The sequence below is a fragment of the Schistocerca serialis genome, chromosome 6, assembly GCF_023864345.2.
Source record: "Schistocerca serialis cubense isolate TAMUIC-IGC-003099 chromosome 6, iqSchSeri2.2, whole genome shotgun sequence".
NCBI classification, from domain to species: Eukaryota; Metazoa; Arthropoda; class Insecta; order Orthoptera; family Acrididae; genus Schistocerca; species Schistocerca serialis.
Window position 1 is genome coordinate 180,666,103 of NC_064643.1, and position 19,125 is coordinate 180,685,227.

Below are 19,125 nucleotides of genomic sequence, written 5' to 3' on the forward strand. Positions count from 1 at the left end.
ATACAAGATGACTTGGACAGGATTTGTGATTGGTGTAAGGAATGGCAGGTAACTCTAAATATAGATAAATGTAAAGTAATGCAGATGAATAGGAAAAAGAATCCCGTAATGTTTGAATACTCCATTATTAGTGTAGCGCTTGACACAGTCACGTCGATTAAATATTTGGGCGTAACTTTCCAGAGCGATATGAAGTGGGACAAGCATGTAATGGCAGTTGTGGGGAAGGCGGATAGTCGTCTTCGGTTCATTGGTAGAACTTTAGGAAGATGTGGTTCATCTGTAAAGGAGACCGCTTATAAAACACTAATACAACCTATTCTTGAGTACTGCTCGAGCGTTTGGGATCCCTATCAGGTCGGATTGAGGGAGGACATAGAAGCAGTTCAGAGGCGGGCTGCTAGATTTGTTACTGGTAGGTTTGATCATCACGCGAGTGTTACGGAAATGCTTCAGGAACTCGGGTGGGAGTATCTAGAGGAAAGGAGGCGTTCTTTTCGTGAATCGCTACTGAGGAAATTTAGAGAACCAGCATTTGAGGCTGACTGCAGTACAATTTTACTGCCGCCAACTTACATTTCGCGGAAAGACCACAAAGATAAGATAAGAGAGATTAGGGCTCGTAGAGAGGCATATAGGCAGTCATTTTTCCCTCGTTCTGTTTGGGAGTGGAACAGGGAGAGAAGATGCTAGTTGTGGTACGAGGTACCCTCCGCCACGCACCATATGGTGGATTGCGGAGTATGTATGTAGATGTAGATGTAGATATCAGACTTAAAACAGAACAAAAATTAAAATTTCAACCTAGAGATGGAGCACACTTCTAACACATATCCTCATGTCGATGTATTATGGAAGAAACTGAAATCTATGCATACTCTCTCTTTCGCATAAGAGTACATTACAAATTGTTTGCAACCTTTATTTATAAACAAATACAAACAGTCTATAGATTTCTTTTGTGTATCTGACCGTAATGAATTTGAGTACATGTCTATAATACATAGCTATCATGCATAAAAAGTGTTTTTAGTATTTTGACTGCCTTGACAGCGCACAATATAAACATTGTTAAATATTGTTCATTCTAACCTGATACAATTTGTCAGATCACAACAACAGTGTGAGTCGACTCAAATTCAATCTTGAGGTGCTCTTTGAAAGTATAGTAAAGTATTGCACAGTCCGACAATGTTCTGTGGTTTAGGTCTTCCGCGCAAATGATCCCTATAGAAGTGTCACAAATTACAGTAAGTTCACAAACACGAGCGTTAATTTCAGGACAGTATGAGACTCCAGTAAAACAGCTTGTGTGTCCTTGTTGCTAGCACCTCCTCTCCAGTCGGAGCTGAATGCCGCCGTTAGGAACGAGTATGATGCTCCTGGCGTTGAAGTGCAGGTCCACCTGCGTGGCCTCTGTCGTCCGCACGCTGTACTTGGACAAGATGTACACCAGGCCAACCTTGGTCTGCAGCAGGCCCAGTCTCATACCTGCAACATAATTACAGAAATCCAAATAAAATCCATTCCCCTGTTGACACAAAAAGTTCTTAAATGGTTCAAATGGCTCTGAGCACTATGGGACTTAACATCTGAAGTCATCAGTCCCCTAGAACACAGAACTACTTGAACCTAACTAACCTAAGGACATCACACACACCCATGCCCGAGGCAGGATTCGAACCTGCGACCGTAGCAGCAGCGCGGCTCCGGACTGGAGCGCCTAGAACCGCACGACCACCGCGGCCGGCAAAAAGTTCTTAATAAATATTTCTTCCCAATATTTTTGGCGACAACTGGTTTCTCCCTGCCCAGATTAGTCAATAAAAGTTATCTTCGAGCATTATACTCTGTTCACCATAAGAATAAACTTGATGTAAACATTACGCCATGTATTCTACCGTATTTGTTTGAATATCATTGGATTTCTTTTCATGTGGAGCGGAAGCCAAGCTATGACCAGTACAGTCAAGTACGATCATAAGGACACGTTTCATGCTGTGTTACACGCGCATAGACTGAGCGATAATGCGGGACAACAGCTTCACCGGCGCATTAAACTTTAGCAGCACAGGCCAGCCAGCTGGTCCAACTAACCTGCAATGGTGTGAGTAGTTGCAGTTCAGACGTAAAAAGAGACGAGCAAAGAAACAATATATCTTCGAATGTCATTTAATTTTTAAGGAGAATGAAATAATATGCGGAGAAACTCCAGCGCGCTTCTTAGGTGAGCAGTGAGAAAGCATAAAATGCACTCGTTCTCAGTTCACATAGTATTTTCATAACAAACAAGAGTGATGAAAATTTCTAACTTAAACCAAGGGTAATTTTTTTAGCGAGCTGTCTGTAATACAAAAGCATACTGCAGGGACTTCACCGTACTGTTGAATACTGAAGCCACTGAATGTACTGCCGGCCGGAGTGGCCGTGCGGTTCTAGACGCTACAGTCTGGAACCGAGCGACCGCTACGGTCGCAGGTTCGAATCCTGCCTCGGGCATGGATGTGTGTGATGTCCTTAGGTTAGTTAGGTTTAATTAGTTCTAAGTTCTAGGCTACTGATGACCTCAGAAGTTAAGTCGCATAGTGCTCAGAGCCATTTGAACCACTGAATGTATTAATTACAGTCAGTCGTCTGGTAATCTCTTAGCTCCTTCCTTGTCCGAATCCGGAAATACATTTGAGCTCTGGAACTGTCACCTGCTATGTTGATAACGAGCGTATCAACAACAGAAGCCACGAAGCCAACCACGCGCCACATTTTCTCTTCCTCTTTTATGACGAGCCGTTCGATATTCCGCCAGCGTTCGGCAGTAACATTTGAAAAAGCTGCGTACTGTAGTCCAGTATGTCTGGCAGCTTAACAGTCTTGTTACTTCTCGTGCCAAACCCCGCAACTTGGCCCCAGATCAGTTCTGTTGGATTCATATTGTAATGGCCCAGTAGCAAATGCAAAAATGCAACATTAGTATGATGTGCTCGATTCTGTGAAAATGTTCGTTTTTCATGTTTCTACGATACTTATCGACCTCTGTGGTATACAACGATGGGCATAGTCCAAATAAGGAGGATTTGGTTTTTCATTTTTGCCTTCAAAATTGTTATGTTTTCTTAATTTAAGCAACTTTTATGAACAGTCTTTCATAAAGCATCGATAATTAAGAATTTGTATTTGAAATGAAAACAGGAATTTCGCGTCCAATGTGTAATTAGAAACAAGAAGACGTGCGTTATTCATAAAAAATGATGATGAACTTTATAATTACGAGAGGCAGGTATTTCAAATTGAACGAGGAAAAAAAATGACACGGTGGAGATTCGAATCTTAAACCGCTTTTTTTTCTTTTTTTGTTCGGTGCAGATGCACCATGACACCAGTTAAAGTTCAGTGTTGAGCCGTTGACTCAGTTTTTTTTTTTTTTTTTTTTTTTTTTTTTTTTTTTTTTTTTTTTTTTTTTTTTTTTACAGAGGGCAGTTAACCCTCTGACCGAACACGCTGAGCTACCGTGCCGGCGTCCGTTTGTGTATAAGATTCCATTACGCAAACGACTGCGCCACACTTACAATATTAACATACGTATCAACTATATTGCATATGCTAGCTTGGAAAAACTTCCAAACCTGATTATCTCCGTAAGTTTATGACAAACATTAAGAACAGCCTATTTCTCGGCTCTTTTTAACCGTATTCCTCACGCGTGTTTCACTACACAACAGAAAGCAGCCTCAACCATTTTCATACTACGCATTAATAGCGAGACAATCAGAGCACAACGCTGCAGAGGCTGTGACTGTACACGACTTTTGAAATAAAACTACGTAGCTAAGGCGTGATTAGGAAAAACCTTGATGACTATTAATACATTTGAATACGTTAAAGTTTCATTTAACGTAACTTAATATATCTCATACATAAGTACATCCTACTTCCAAGAGCGCGACAACACCAGTGTACGTGTGCTGCGGCTTCTGACCAATCAGCGCCTTTGTGTTTGTTTGCATCAGGTTTATTCTTATGATGAACGGATTATAGTTTCTTCTGGCTTTGCAGCAAGAGATTATCTCAAGTGTTAAATGTGAGTTTCGTCGAGAGCCTTATAACGGCGAGAAAATTAGTAAGGGGAAGTACAGCCATACACCACTGACCGTTCCACTCGACCCGTCTGTTGGGCCAAATCCAATCTCTGTAATCTCAACCTCTTACTAACACAGTAAAATACTTTGAATGAACGTTTGAGGGAAAACTAACGTGGAGTGCACACTTCCTTACCAACATGAAGCCTAAAATCAGCTACAACTACTACCATGCACATGGTGTTTACATACGTCTAGCAATACTCTCACATATAAATAAGCGAGCGCAAGGACGAGATAAGAGCGCTCAAGGTCACGCGCTGTTTACAAACATTACATAATACGCTGTAATCGCCTCTGAGGCCAATGCTGACAGAATGTACAGCACGGATTCGCCACCCACAGCTCCCGCTAATTAAACCGCCATAATACATTTGACAATAGATACTCTGCGTCATCAGGATACTGTGATGAGTACTGTGCGATCTAGAGAACCCAGGGGCCCAAAGGTGCTACGAAAGAAAACAAGTTACTTCTCAGCTTTTGGCAAGATCAATGTCTAATTTTATTATCCTTTATTATTCACTTACAGTAATTAAATGATACATCAGCAAGAATCTTAATACTTTTACAATTTAAATCACCTTTAAACCAAATGGAAACTGCCTCAGACTCATTTATCTTATGACGATTCCTAGTCCTCAAAACCAAAGGCTGCGTTTCCGTCCCTCCTAAATTTTCAAATTCCTTTAAAACCTCGAGAGAAATTCACTCTGACTGGCCTTTTAAATTCAGCTGTCTTCGCCAGTTCGCGTCGTATTCCATTTTAACCACTTCCAATGTGTGATCTGATATTACGGTAATTTCACTTACCGCAGAGAGATAAGGTTGTGATGACTCTAGTAAATGTCTAATACATAGTTAAATAAAAGCCAGTATGCAACACAATAAACCTATAAAATAAATGACATTTATTCAGTTGTTTTTATTTAATTCCAATGTAAAATGAACAAATGTTTCTGACGTAAAATAGGTGCAGTTGTATCTTATCAAACTAAAAAAAATACTTCTATTTACTAATAGATGAGACTGTGTTAGTCTGTTTCATAGCATCATATTACGAAATTTAATATTTCGTAATTATATATAAAACACGGGCGTTGTTCGGGAGCCCCAAAGATGACCTCAGTTTGCAGGAGATTTTGTGACCATATGGCAAGATATATGTTAGACAAACAGTGCGCACCGTCGAAGATCGATGCCGAGAACACCAGCGGCACACTCAACTAATGTATCCCTAGTCTGTTTGCCTGAGAATCATGCGACGGAATACGGATATACCAGGATTTTTGCACAAACTTCGAAATACTAGGACAGTATCGTTACAGAGGCCATCGAAATTCGCTCCAGGAACAGTTTCATCAGCTGGGACTGCGGCTATCGTCTGAGCAACATTTGGGAATCAGCACTGTGTCTAATGAAGAAGACACTCAGCTAACACAACGATCTGGTGACTAGTGCGGCGCTGGCGCTACTACCGCCGACGTCGACGCCTCCCCTCCGCAGCCGCCGACACGCGCCCTCGGATGCAGACGACGGCTCAGGGAACGGTTCGCAGGGCGAGGGGCTAATATAAGTTAGCCGCGCACCCCCATAACCTCAGTTCGTCCTCGCATCTGACGATGGCGACATGTATGATGGTCGAAATATTGTGCCCTCTGGACACTTTGGACTGGCGGTACAACTATCGACTGTTCGATCAATATTAAGTAACGTCCTATATCAGACTTGATGCGAATTTACATGAAAATGGCGGTGTTGGCAATACTTAGGGCCATAATTAATAGTGCTCACGTGCTATAGTAAGTTCTTCACTAAAATTAATTGTATGTTGTGCTGAATCATAGACTAATTTGGGTAGTTGTTACATTTTATTATTTCGAATATTGTTAATGTAATGACTATGTCAAAAAACTGAAACAATTCAGACAGTTTTGTAGTTTTAGCAACTTTCGCAGTAGCGATTTGTTAATTCGACCAGCAAGTAAACAGTGGTAACGCACTGCTAGCCCGTGTCAAGTGCACTCAGTTTGGAAGGAGGCAATGTTAAGTAATCATTGCTAAATCCTATAAACTTTTTTTGTTATGGTTCTAGGGCGCAAAACTGCTACGGTCAAAAATGGTTCAAATGGCTCTGAGCACTATGGGACTTAACATCTATGGTCATCAGTCCCCTAGAACTTAGAACTACTTAAACCTAACTAACCTAAGGACATCACACAACACCCAGTCATCACGAGGCAGAGAAAATCCCTGACCCCGCCGGGAATCGAACCCGGTGCGGGAAGCGAGAACGCTACCGCACGACCACGAGCTGCGGACTGCTACAGTCATTAGCGCCCGGTCTGTGGCGTAGGGAATATATATATATATATTGGAAATCAGCAGCAATGGAAGCGAAACACAAAAAGTGGGGAAATTAAAAAACAGAAGGAAAGTTTAGAAATCCACTATAGAAGGGGAGGTTGGTTTCCCCAAAAAGAGCTTCAAATGACCGACGTTATCTCACTGACACTGCTAAACTCGAGGACGCGATCGGCTGAGCGCGTGTCATTTGCTAAAATGGAAGATATATCAGGCGACAGCTGTAGACGGGCGCGTAGCGGAGTAAAATAGGGGAACTCAAGTAAAAGGTCTCTCACCGTCCACAGTTGAGAGCAATGGGGACAAAGCGTGGGAGGATCGCCACTTAAAAGATGTCGATGGGTAAAAAGACAGTGCCCTATCCGGAGTCTTTGGGAACGGCCTTGCCGCAGTGGGTACACCGGTTCCCGTGAGATCACCGAAGTAAAGCGCTGTCGGGCATGGCCGGCACTTGGATGGGTCACCATTCAGGCAGCCATGTGCTGTTGCCATTTTTCGGGGTGCACTCAGCCTCGTGATGGCAATTGAGGAGCTACTCGACCGAATAGTAGCGGCTCCGGTCAAAGAAAACCATCATGATGACCGGGAGAGCGGTGTGCTGACCACACGCCCCTCCTACCCGCATCCTCAACTGAAGATGACACGGCGGTCGGATGGTCCCGATGGACCACTTGTGGCCTGACGACGGAGTGCTATCCGGAGTCTAGTTAAAATTACCTCCTCCCGACGACGAGTTCGGGAGGAAGAGGTCCAAGCACAGGGAAGAGCTTTCACGTCCCGCAATTTATTATTGGGAAGTGTAGACCAATGTGCGTGCCATAAAAGAGCAATACGATGACATAATTTTTTATCTGAATAAAAAAAAGCACATCCCATATACTTCAAAGGCCGGGCGGGGTAGCCGCGCGGTCTCAGGCCCCTTCCCACGGTTCACGTGGCTCCCCCCGTCGGAGCTTCGAGTCCTCCCTCGGGCATGGGTGTGTGTGTTGTCCTTAGCGTAAGTTAGTTTAAGTTAGATTAAGTAGTGTGAAGCGTAGGGGCCGATGACCTCAGCAGTTTCGTCACATACGAACCTACCACAAATTTCCAATTTCCTATGTACTTCAAATATCTTATGAGATGTTATTGACACTTAACTTGCAGTTTCTTAGAACAACTAACTTTTCCGTTATCGTTGTTTATTGCCAAGGTCCTCAAATAGTACAACCGACAATAGAAAGTTTTGAAATATGGTGTTACAGAAGAATGTTCAAGATCAAAATGGCACTGAGATGTAGTAGTACAGAGGCGCTTAATGGAATGTACGATAATATAGCTTAGTGGCAGAACTAGACTAAATGAATGGGCATATCGCCAGGACACATCTTTAAACATCAAGGAATCGTTAATTTGGTAATGGAGGGGAGCGTGGGGGAAAAACTCGTAGAAAGATATCCAGACTTGCACCTAGTAAGCCAGGTTCAAATGACTATAGCCGGCCTTTGTGACCGAGCGGTTCTAGGCGCTTCAGTCCGGAACCTCGCTGCTCCTATGGTCGCAGGTTCGAATCCTGCCTCGGGCATGGATGTGTGCGATGTCCTTAGGTTAGATAGGTTTAAGTAGTTCTAAGTCTAGCGGACTGATGACCTCAGATGTTAAGTCCCATAGCGCTTAGAGCCATTCGAACCAATTAGATGACTGTAGGTTGGACTGATTACTCAGGGGTGAGCTGCACAGGATAGACCAGCGTGGGGGGGCTGCCTCAAGACCAGTTCCAGACTGAAGACCACAGCAGCGTCAAGTATAGTTTACAACTTTCCATGCCAGCAAATCCTAAAGTATTCTATCACTCATTCACAGTTCTACCTGCTCCCCCTGCAAATGTCGTTTCATCACCATAGCAAATCGAAAAGTTTTACATATATTACCAGCATCACCGCTATATCCTAATAGTACCTCAACATGTTTTAACGGTATTGTGAAGTGACCATTTTTATTAATGATTTGTTAAATTATCAACTTTGGATAATTTCTAAAACAAAATTAATGTCGTACTTCCTATAATGATAGAAACTGAAGAAATGGACAAAAAATTTGTGCCATGGCCAGGATTTGAACCAGGGTCTCTTGCATACTATGCAGTTTATTTGTTTTTTTTTTTAATTTTATTTTATGCGTCTATTTCTGTAGGACCAATCTGAGGAGGAAGTCTCCAAGATTATGGAACGTGTCAGAACATGAAATTACAACGTGAAATTACTAACAGATAAAATAAAATGCTTATGAACCCAAAAAAGACAAGACAGAAGTTTATGGAAATGCAATCGACCATACGACACAGGAATCAGCTTAATTTTTCTAGGAACTCCTCCACAGAATAGCAGGAGTGACCCATGAGGAAATTCTTCAAATTCAATTTGAAAGCGGATAGGTTACTGCTCAGACTTTTGAATTCTTGCGGTAACTTACTGAAAATGGACGCTGCACGTCCTTCTGTGCCAAGAGTCAAGGAAGTCCGATTCAAATCCAGATTGGATCTCTGCCTAGAATTAACTGAGTGGAAGCTAGTAATTCTTGGGAATAACCTAATAGTGTTAGCAAGAAACGACAGTAAAGAATATATACGCACATGAAAAAAGTTTTGCTTCATCTCGGTTCTGAATGGAATAGAGATCAACATCATTTCCGCCCTTTTTATTGCTCATGAGAACCACACATTGCATATTGTTCCACTACACGCCGCGACATTCAGAGGTGGTGGTCCAGATTGCTGTTCACACCGGTACCTCTAATACCTAGTAGCAAGTCCTCTTGCATTGATGCATGCCTGTATTCGTCGTGACATACTATCCACAAGTTCATCAAGGCACTGTTGGTCCAGATTGCCCCACTCCTCAACGGCGATTCGGTGTAGATCCCTCAGAGTGGTTGGTGGATCGCGTCGTCCATAAACAGCCCTTTTCAATCTCTCCAAGGCATGTTCGATAGGGTTCATGTGTGGAGAACATGCTGACTACTCTAGTCGAGCAATGTCGTTATCCTGAAGTACGTCATTCACAAGATATGCACGATGGGGGCGCGATTTTTGGTCCATGAAGACGAATGCCTCGCCAATATGCTGCCGGTATGGTTGCATTATCGGTCGGAGGATGGCATTCATGTACCTTACAGCCGTTACGGCGACTTCCATGACCACCAGCGGCGTACGTCGGCCCCACAAAATGCCACCCCAAAACAGCAGCGAGCCTCCACCTTGCAACACTCGGTGGGAAGTGTGTCTAAGGCGTTCAGCCTGACCGGTTTGCCTCCAGACACGTCTCCGACGGTTGTCTAGGTGAAGGCATATGCGACACTCATCGGTGAAGAGAACGTGATGCCAATCCTGAGCGATCCATTCGGTATGTTGGGCTCATCTGTAGCGCGCTGCATGTTGTCGTGGTTGCAAATATTTACCTCGCCATGGACGTCGGGAGCGAAGCTGCGCGACATGCAGCCTGTTGGGGACAGTTTGAGTCGTAACACGACGTCCTGTGGCTGCACGAAAAGCATTGTTCAACATGATGGCGTTACTGTCAGGGTTCCTCCGAACCATAATCCGTAGGTAGCGGTCATCCACTGCAGTAGCCCTTGGGCGGCATGAGCGAGGCATGTCATGGACAGTTCCTGTCTCTCTGTATCTCCTCCATGTCCGAACAACATCGCTTTGGTTCGTTCCTAGACGTCTGCAGACTTCCCTTCTTGAGAGCCCTTGCTGGCACAATGCAGACGTGATCCAACCGCGGTACTGACCGTCTAGGCATGGTTGAACTACAGACAACACGAGCCGTGTACCTCCTTCTTGGTGGAATGACTGAAACTGATCGGCTGATGGACCCTCTCCGTCTAATAGGCGGTGCTCATGCATGATTGTTTACATCTTTGCGTGGGTTTAGTGACATCTCTGAACAGTCAAAGGGACTGTGTCTGTGATACAATATATACAGTCAACATCTATCTTCAGGAGTTCTGGGAACCGGGGTGATGCAAAACTTGAGAGGTCAATGTCAGAATACCCAGATTAATGAACAGGGGTCGACAAGATGTTCGTTAACTTACGTCACTTATTACCCGACCGATCGTTTCAGAGCCAAAAATATCCTTTGAGAATGGGAAGAGTTACCGAAAAATATAATACCATACGTCATAAGCCAATGAAAATAAGCATTGTAGACTACTTTTCGTGTCGAACTATCACTTACTTCAGATACCGTTCGAATGACGGCATTCAGTCTTTGAACAAGATCCAGAATGTGGGCTTTCCACGACAGTTCACCATCTATATGAACACGCAGAAATTTTAACTGTTCAGTTTTACTAATCATATGCCCATTCCGTGATATTAAAATGTCGAGTTTTGTTGAATTGTGTGTTAGACACTGTATAAACTGAGACTTGCCTTTAATTAGCGTTAGTTTATTTTCTACAAGCCATGAAATTATGTCTTGAATTGCACTATTTGAAACAGTGCCAACGTTGCACACAACATCCTTTCTACCAAGCTAGTGTCATCAGCAAACGAAATATTTTAGAGTTACCTGTAATACTATAAATCTGCTAACCATTACACCACCATAGCAGTAGGGCTAACACAGCTGCATAAACTACCTCAGTCCAATGCCCTCCCTAACACAAACCTCAGTTCACACCTACTTAATGCCTAGCATATCTGTCTAGTAACCAGGAGACCCCGGTCAAGTCCCAGTTGTAGCACAAATTTTAATTCATTTCTTAAGCTTCTATCATTATCTAAGATAAAGCTGAGACTGACATGTCTCAAGGAAATCGTAATTCCACCAGCTCGATCTTTCCTTATTGTTTCATGTTATTCAAATGTGCAAAACGTGTTTCACTGCAGAATGATTTTATTACTTATCAGCCAGCACCTTCGCGAGGTGCTGGAAGAAGCAAATGGCGTCTCAAATAGAATGTCAGCAATGTAGATAAGACGATAACAGAAAGAGGGCAAGGAAGATTTCATACTTGCCAAATAGCGTACAAGATTAAAGAAAATACTGGGAACCAATATCGAGCTATTTTACATGGTCTTACGCATGGAATTCATTCATACCAGCAACAGAAGTCTGTAGATCTGCCAACAGGTGTCGTTAATGTTCACTTATGTCTCCACTGCAAATCTGCCATAGTGGTCACAACTCGTCATCAAGAAGAGTGCATAACTACAGTCTGAAGGTGTCCTAGTAAGGCGGAAACTGGTTAACTAAATAAATCAGTGTCGTAGAACACACACATTTTTGTGCTTTTGATTTACAAAATTGATTTTATTCACTAGAATGAACTACAGTAGTGTGGGCATGCCAAGAGAATGCAAGGCTTCAAACATGTTTCCTGGACTGGGTATTAGATGGAAGCAGAAAAAACGGCAACCGCCTCACACCTACTTGCAGAGGTTTTTGTTTAAGAATTAGGTACTTTTAACTACAGCAACACAGCACCTATTTTGTCTCATAAAAATTTGTTGTAATAATCGATTAGTGCTCAAAAGAAATAATGACGGCCATAATTTCACTACTAGAAGAAAAAAATGACCTGTAGTCATACAGATATCAGGTCAGAAAGGCGTGAATACCACTGTTACCAAAACCTTTTATTACTTACTCGCTGATATTATGTCTGATACATTAGACCGTGAGTTGCAAAAGTTCCTTCCGAGCAACCCTTTCTATACCACTGAAGAGTTTAAAAAAAAAAAAAAAAAAAAAAAAAAAAAAAAAAAAAAAAAAAAACAGAAGTTTAGCAGGCGCCACAAGTGTTACATGCTTACGTGTGTTTTTAGGCTAAATATTGTTTTCTGTTATGGGACCTCATCAGCAAACCAATAACATGCAGACGTATTTAAATACCAGTTGCGTTTACATTCTGTAAGCCGACTCGTTCCCCGTCATTACGAAATATGGCACAAAGTGACCCGCAGAACATGCATAGGGTGACAATTATTGAACTATATGAAATAAAGTCGTCATAACTTCTGAACGGTTTGTCTCAGGAAGACAAAAAAAGAAGTTTCAAATGGCTGTGAGCACTATGGGACTTAACTTCTGAGATCATCAGTCCCCTAGAACTTAGAAGCACTTAAACGTAACTAACCTAAGGACATCACACACATCCATGCCCGAGGCAGGATTCGAACCTGCGACCGTAGCGGTCTCGCAGTTCCAGACTGTTGCGCCTAGAACCGCTCGGCCACTCCGCCCGGCCAGGAGGTTCAAACTGCACGGTTAGCCGCAGAGCATGACGACAATTAGTGTGTTTTGGTTTAGCGACGAAGCCCACTTTCATTTGGATGGAATCGTCAATATGCAAATCTCGCGCATTTGGAGAACTGAGAATCTGCATTTCGCGATCGAGAAGTCTTTTCACCCTCAACGGGTGACTGTGGGGCGCGCAGTGTCCCGTCATTTAATAATCGGCGCGATATTCCTTGATGGCACAGTGTCTACCGAATTGTACGTGAAGGTTTTGGTAGATGATTTCATCCCCGTTATCCAAAGTGAACCTGATTTCGACAAGATGTGGTTCATGCAAGACGAAGTTCGACCGCATCGGAGGAGAGTGTTTGATGTTCTGGAGAAGCACTTTGGGGACAGCATTCTGGCTCTGAGGTACCAAGAGGCCACTGGCATGGGCCTCGATTGGCCGCCATATTCTCCGGATCTGAACACATGCGACTCCTTTTGTCAGGCTGTATTAAAGACAAGTTGTAAAGCAATAAACCCAAAATCATTGCTGAACTGTAAACAGCCATTCAGAAGCTCATCGACAGCATTGATGTTCCAACACGTCAACGAGTCATGCAGAATTTCGCTATCCGTCTGCGCCACATCATCGCCAATGACGGCAGGCATATCGAACATATTATAATCTAAATCCGAATATCAGTAGTGAAGTTTACATGTTGAGTAAAGTGTGTGCACGCCGTAGTTTGTAACTAATTTTCCTTTTTTTCATATTGTTCAATAATTGCAGTAACTAATTAACGGAGGTAGCAGAATATTTCTGAAAAGTTACAGAGGAATAGAAAAGAGAGGAAGAAAGAAATTACATACGCTCTGTAATTATAAATGCTAGTCAAATCCATAAATACTGTGTTTATTGAGACTTTTCTGACGATATTGAAGGAATGGATCTCGAGTGAAACATTAACTGTCATCACGAAATCCCCAAAGCATTTCATCAGCACAATTAACTGAAATCTTTAGGGAGGTGAAAATCACGTACGGGCATCCGCTAACAAGACCTTGTTTCACTGCAAGGCCACCTGTGGTGTTGAAAGTTTATCAATACATTATCTCAATGTCTTACTCGCTGATTTAAAGTGTTACATATTTGTTTTCGTTTAGTAATAAACAGAAGCTGGTTTCATTACGTTGTGTTCCTGATTACGACTTCCTGTGCGTATCGCGCTCTTTGTATTGTATTGTGAAAATGATGCTCGTATTCTGCATTGTATTTATCGCACCTGCAACATTGGGTGGAGGAAATGATTCCATATTAGTTTTGTTTCATACACTACTGGCCATTAAAATTGCTACACCACGAAGATGACGTGCTACAGACACGAAATTTAACTGACAGGAAGAAGATGCTGTGATATGCAAATGATTAGCTTTTCAGAGCATTCACACAAGGTTGGCGCTGGTGGCGACACCTACAACGTGCTGGCATGAGGAAAGTTTCCAACCGATTTCTCATACACAAACAGCAGTTGACCGGCGTTGCCAGGTGAAACGGTGTTGTGATGCATCGTGTAAGGAGGAGAAATGCGTACCATCACGTTTCTGACTTTGATAAAGGTCGGATTGTAGCCTATCGCGATTGCAGTTTATCGTATCGCGACATTGCTGCTCGCGTTGGTCGAGATCCAATGACTGTTTGCAGAATATGGAATCGGTGGGTTCAGGAGGGTAATACGGAACGCCGTGCTGGATCCCAACGGCCTCGTATCACTAGCAGTCGAGATGACAGGCATCTTATCCGCATGGCTGTAACGGATCTTGCAGCCACGTCTCGATTCCTGAGTCGACAGATGGGGACGTTTGCAAGACAACAACCATCTGCACGAACAGTTCGACGACGTTTGCAGCAGCATGGACTATTAGCTCGGAGAGCATGGCTGCGGTTACCATTGACGCTGCATCACAGACAGGAGCGCCTGCGATGGTGTACTCAACGACGAACCTGTGTGCACGAATAGCAAAACGTCATTTTTTCGGATGAATCCAGGCTCTGTTTATAGCATCATGATGGTCACAACCGTGTTTGGCGACATCGCGGTGAACGCACATTGGAAGCGTGTATTCGTCATCGCCATACTGGCGTATCACCCGGCGTGATGGTATGGGGTGCCATTGGTTACACGTCTCGGTCACCTCTTGTTCACATTGACGGCACTTTGAACAGTGGACGTTTCATTTCAGATGTGTTACGACCCGTGGCTCCACCCTTCATTCGATCCCTGCTAAACCCTACATTTCAACCGGATATTACACGACCGCATGTTGCAGGTCCTGTACTGGCCTTTCTGGATACAGAAAATGTTCGACTGCTGCCCTGGCCAGCACATTCTCCAGATCTCCCACCAATTGAAAACGTCTGGTCAATGGTGGCCGAGCAACTGGCTCGTCAAAATACGCCAGTCACTGCTCTTGATGAACTATGGTATCGTGTTGAAGCTTCATGGGTAGCTGTACCTGTACACGCCATCCAAGCTCTGACTCAATGCCCAGGCGTATCAAGGCCGTTATTACAGCCAGAAGTGGTTGTTCTGGGTACTGATTTCTCAGGATCTATGCACCCAAATTGCGTGAAAATGTAATCACATGTCAGTTCTAGTGTAACATGTTTGTCCAATGAATATCCGTTTATCATCTGCATTTCTTCTTGGTGTAGCAATTTTAATGGCCAGTAGCGTATAAAACAGAAGCTTGTTTTGTCGCATAATGTTCGCTGGACATTTAATCCTTCATACGAATCAGCGTATGTTAATGCCCATCTCAAATGCGTTGTAATTATATGGTTCCTGTTCTACTTTATTTTATTTCGCACCTTTTTATTTTGTACTGTCTCGCTTTGAATGAAGAACTCCAAGTTAGCAGGTTTTTGCAGAATTGGTATTCAATTTTATTACATGTTGTCACTAAATGAGTGTGTATTTATGCTTTGAATGGTGTTGCCTCTTGCTACCGACTATGCTTAGTAGTACGGAGTATTAGTGGCAGAGCCGGCCTCTGTGGCCGAGCGGTTCTAGGCGCTTCAGTCCGAAACCGCGCTGCTGCTACGGTCGCAGGTTCAAATCCTGCGTAGGGCGTGGATATGTGTGATGTCCTTAGACTCGTTAGGTTTAAGTAGTTCTAAGTCTAGGGGACTGATGACCTCAGATGTTAAGTCCCATAGTGCTTAGAGCCATTTGAACCATTTTATTAATGACAGAGTACTTAGTTATTTTACCGGGTACTATTATGCATCCAAAATATTCTGCCTTGAAGTGCATATTTGTACACTGAACTGTGTGGTGTAGTGTGAAAGTACTTCCACGGTACTGATCGCTACTGCATTTATTAAACGCTAGTTATAAAGAATTCAGTAGTAGCTACAATGACGAAAGCATGAGAGTGTGTATTATTTGCTTCTAAATTTTCATTTGAATGGGAGAACGATTGTGGTACACTGATTTCTGTTAAAATGTATTGTTTGTAGTACCTGTTAATAACATGTAAACATATTTGTTGCGTTCTTAGCATTCACGAGAAAGAATGGCTTTGACATTAAGATTATAAAGCACATTCCGTAGCGAGAAGTAACACCATTCAAAGCAGAAATACACACTCATTCTGTGACATGATGTAATGAAGCTGAATACCAATTCTGTTGAAAACTGCTAACAAGGACTTCTCCATTAAATGTGAGAAAGTGCAAAAAGCGGATGCGGACTAAAATAAAGTAAAATACGAACGATATACTTAGGACACATTTAAGTCGAGCAGCTCACACACGAATTTTTAAGCAAGAAGTTCATAGGACACTAAGTGGCTAAACCAGTTCCTGTTTCACACGAAACAACAACGAATATGGAAAAACTTACTTCACCCAATAACATGAATTCCAGCAAATATATAGCAGAATACGAGCAACATATTCAAAGGTAATTGGAAGAGTGTAATACACACAAGAAGTCGTAATCAGGAGCAGAATGCGATGAGACCAGCTTCTGTGTGATATCATGCCAGACGATTTTCACATGTGCTAAGGAGCAGATATTTCAGCTTGACAACGGCCACACGGTCGGAAATGCAATAAACGGTTTTACAATTAAATAATTATACAGCTAAAAGGATACCACGAAATCATTTACAAAATTTTACGTGTCTCTTAATCTCAGCTGCAAGAAGTTAATCCTAGTTATTGAGCCCCGCTGTTTGAGGCGCCTTGCCATGGTTCGCGCGGCTCCCCCCATCGGAGGTTCGAATCCTTCCTCGGGCATGGGTGTGTGTACTGTCCTTAGCGTAAGTTAGTTTAAGATAGATTATGTAGCGCGTAAGCTTAGGGGCCGAGGACCTCAGCAGTTTGCTCCCACAGGAACTTATCACAAATTAAAAAAAAAAAAAAAAAAAGCTATTGATTGAGATTTCTCGAATATATTACTTTTCCAAGTCAAAAACCTTTCAATTTGCAGGCACACACTTTACTACTAGAGTACGAGACCCAGCCATAAGTTGCAAATGAAAAATATTGTCATCTAAGTGGCGTAATTCCAATTTGAAATACGGACTTTCGCAGCATGTGTTCTCGTATTCAAAATTCACTGCCAGACCACTAGAAGCGCTACTGTCGTTACCTGCTTCCATATCGTAACGCGGGCCTTTTTTTTTCCCTAAAGGGGGCGGGCTGGCAGCAGCTTATTACGCCGCTCTTCAGCCTACAGAATTTGTTTTAAAAAGATGAAGATAAGAAAAAATAATAACAGTTGGCGATAAAATCGGTGACTTACAGGTAAAATGGCAGAAAATGCTGGAGCTTAAAACATAAAACACAGGGTTGATGATGCTAATAAAATACACAGGAAGCAGAAGAATAATAGACAGACAGTTAAAAAACACGGTGACAGTCTGGGTTCTGTTCGCAAGAGATATAAAATGCACACCCAGCGACAGCATGATTTCCGTTCGCAACACTGTGGAAAGACGCACAACACTGAACACTCACTTAAACACTGCACTAAAAAGTTGGCACAAATATGACATACCACACCCGAGAGCAGGTGGGGGAAACTGGTCAGATGACGAGAAAAAAAGGGGGGGGGAAGGAGAGGAAAAGTGAAGTGGGAGGGGGGAAAGGAGCCAATGGAAGAGGAGGATCCAGAAGAGGGGTGGGGCGTGCTGAGCAGACGTGCCAGGGAGTGGGGAAGGCAGGACAAAAGGACTCGGGGGGGGGGGGAGAAGGGAGAGGGTAGGCAGGGAGAAAACACAGGATGGAAGGGCGGAGGAAGAGGGAGCCCAGGGAAAGGACAGAGGAAAGGAGGGGGGTGAGGATCAGAGTTGATAGGAGGGATAAATGGAGGGAGAGAGGGCACCATCTGGGAGGAGGAGTTGATGGAAGCCACCTTGGGAAAGGAGATGTAGGGTGTAGAGATGGAGGGTAGGGGGGATACAACAGTGAAGACGTGGCAGGGGGGGGGGTTGGGAGAGGAGAGGAGCAACCAGGGGGTGAGGGGGTTCAAGGCGCAAGGCGGCGGGAGGTGTAGAGAATGCGGATATGTTCGAGGAAGAGGAGCAGATGGGGGAAAGGAATGAGATCATAGAGGATCCGCGTGGGGGACGGGAGGCATATACGGAAGGCGAGACGGAGTGCATGACGCTCAAGGATCTGGAGGGACTTACAGAATTTGGGGGGGGGCAGATATCCAGGCAGGACTGGCATAACAGAGGATGGGATGGATTAAGGAATTGTAGGTGTGGAGGATGGTAGAGGGGTGCAACCCCCATGTCCGGCCAGAGAGGAGTTTGAGGAGTCAGAGGCGGTTGTGGGCTTTGGATTGGATGGAGCGGAGATGAGGGATCCAGGTGAGGTGACGGTCAATGGTGAGGCCAAGGTAGGTGAGGGTGGGGGTGAGGCGGACAGGGCGGGCGCAGACAGTAAGGGAGAAATCCAGGAGCCGGAAGGAGCGAGTGGTACGACCTACGATGATTGCCTGGGTCTTGGAAGGATTGATTGTCAGGAGCCACTGGTTACACCATGCAGCAAAAAGGTCAAGGTGATTCTGGAGAAGGCGTTGGGACCATTGGAGGGTAGGAGCGAGGGCGAGGAATGCGGTGTCATCAGCATATTGCAAGAGGTGTACTGGAGAGGGGGGGGGGGGGGGTTGGGGCATATCTGCCGTGTACAGGAGGTAGAGGAGAGGGGAGAGGACAGAGCCCTAACGCGGGCCTTGCGGATTGTATATTCTGGTGTCCTGTAGGGCAAACACACTAGTGAGTAATTATTGCAGCCTCCCGTTTATGCCAGTCTATGTAGAAAATGTGCAGGCGTGAAGGCACCAAATTCGGCGACCAATAGCATAGGATTCTTCATCGGTAACTGCAACACCGCTGTGCCA

General features: G+C 43.8%; 1 protein-coding gene across 2 annotated transcripts in view; it reads right to left on the minus strand.

Annotated features, from left to right (window-relative positions):
* Window positions 1-906: 906 nt before the first annotated feature.
* LOC126484251 (cytochrome P450 6k1-like) overlaps window positions 907-19,125 on the minus strand; it is a 167,798-nt gene continuing 149,579 nt past the window's right edge. For both annotated transcript variants that reach the window (XM_050107668.1, XM_050107669.1), the window contains exon 8: window positions 907-1,491. In XM_050107668.1, coding sequence (XP_049963625.1) covers window positions 1,325-1,491 — 167 coding nt within the window. In that variant the 3' untranslated portion in view covers window positions 907-1,324. The remainder of the gene's footprint in view (window positions 1,492-19,125) is intronic.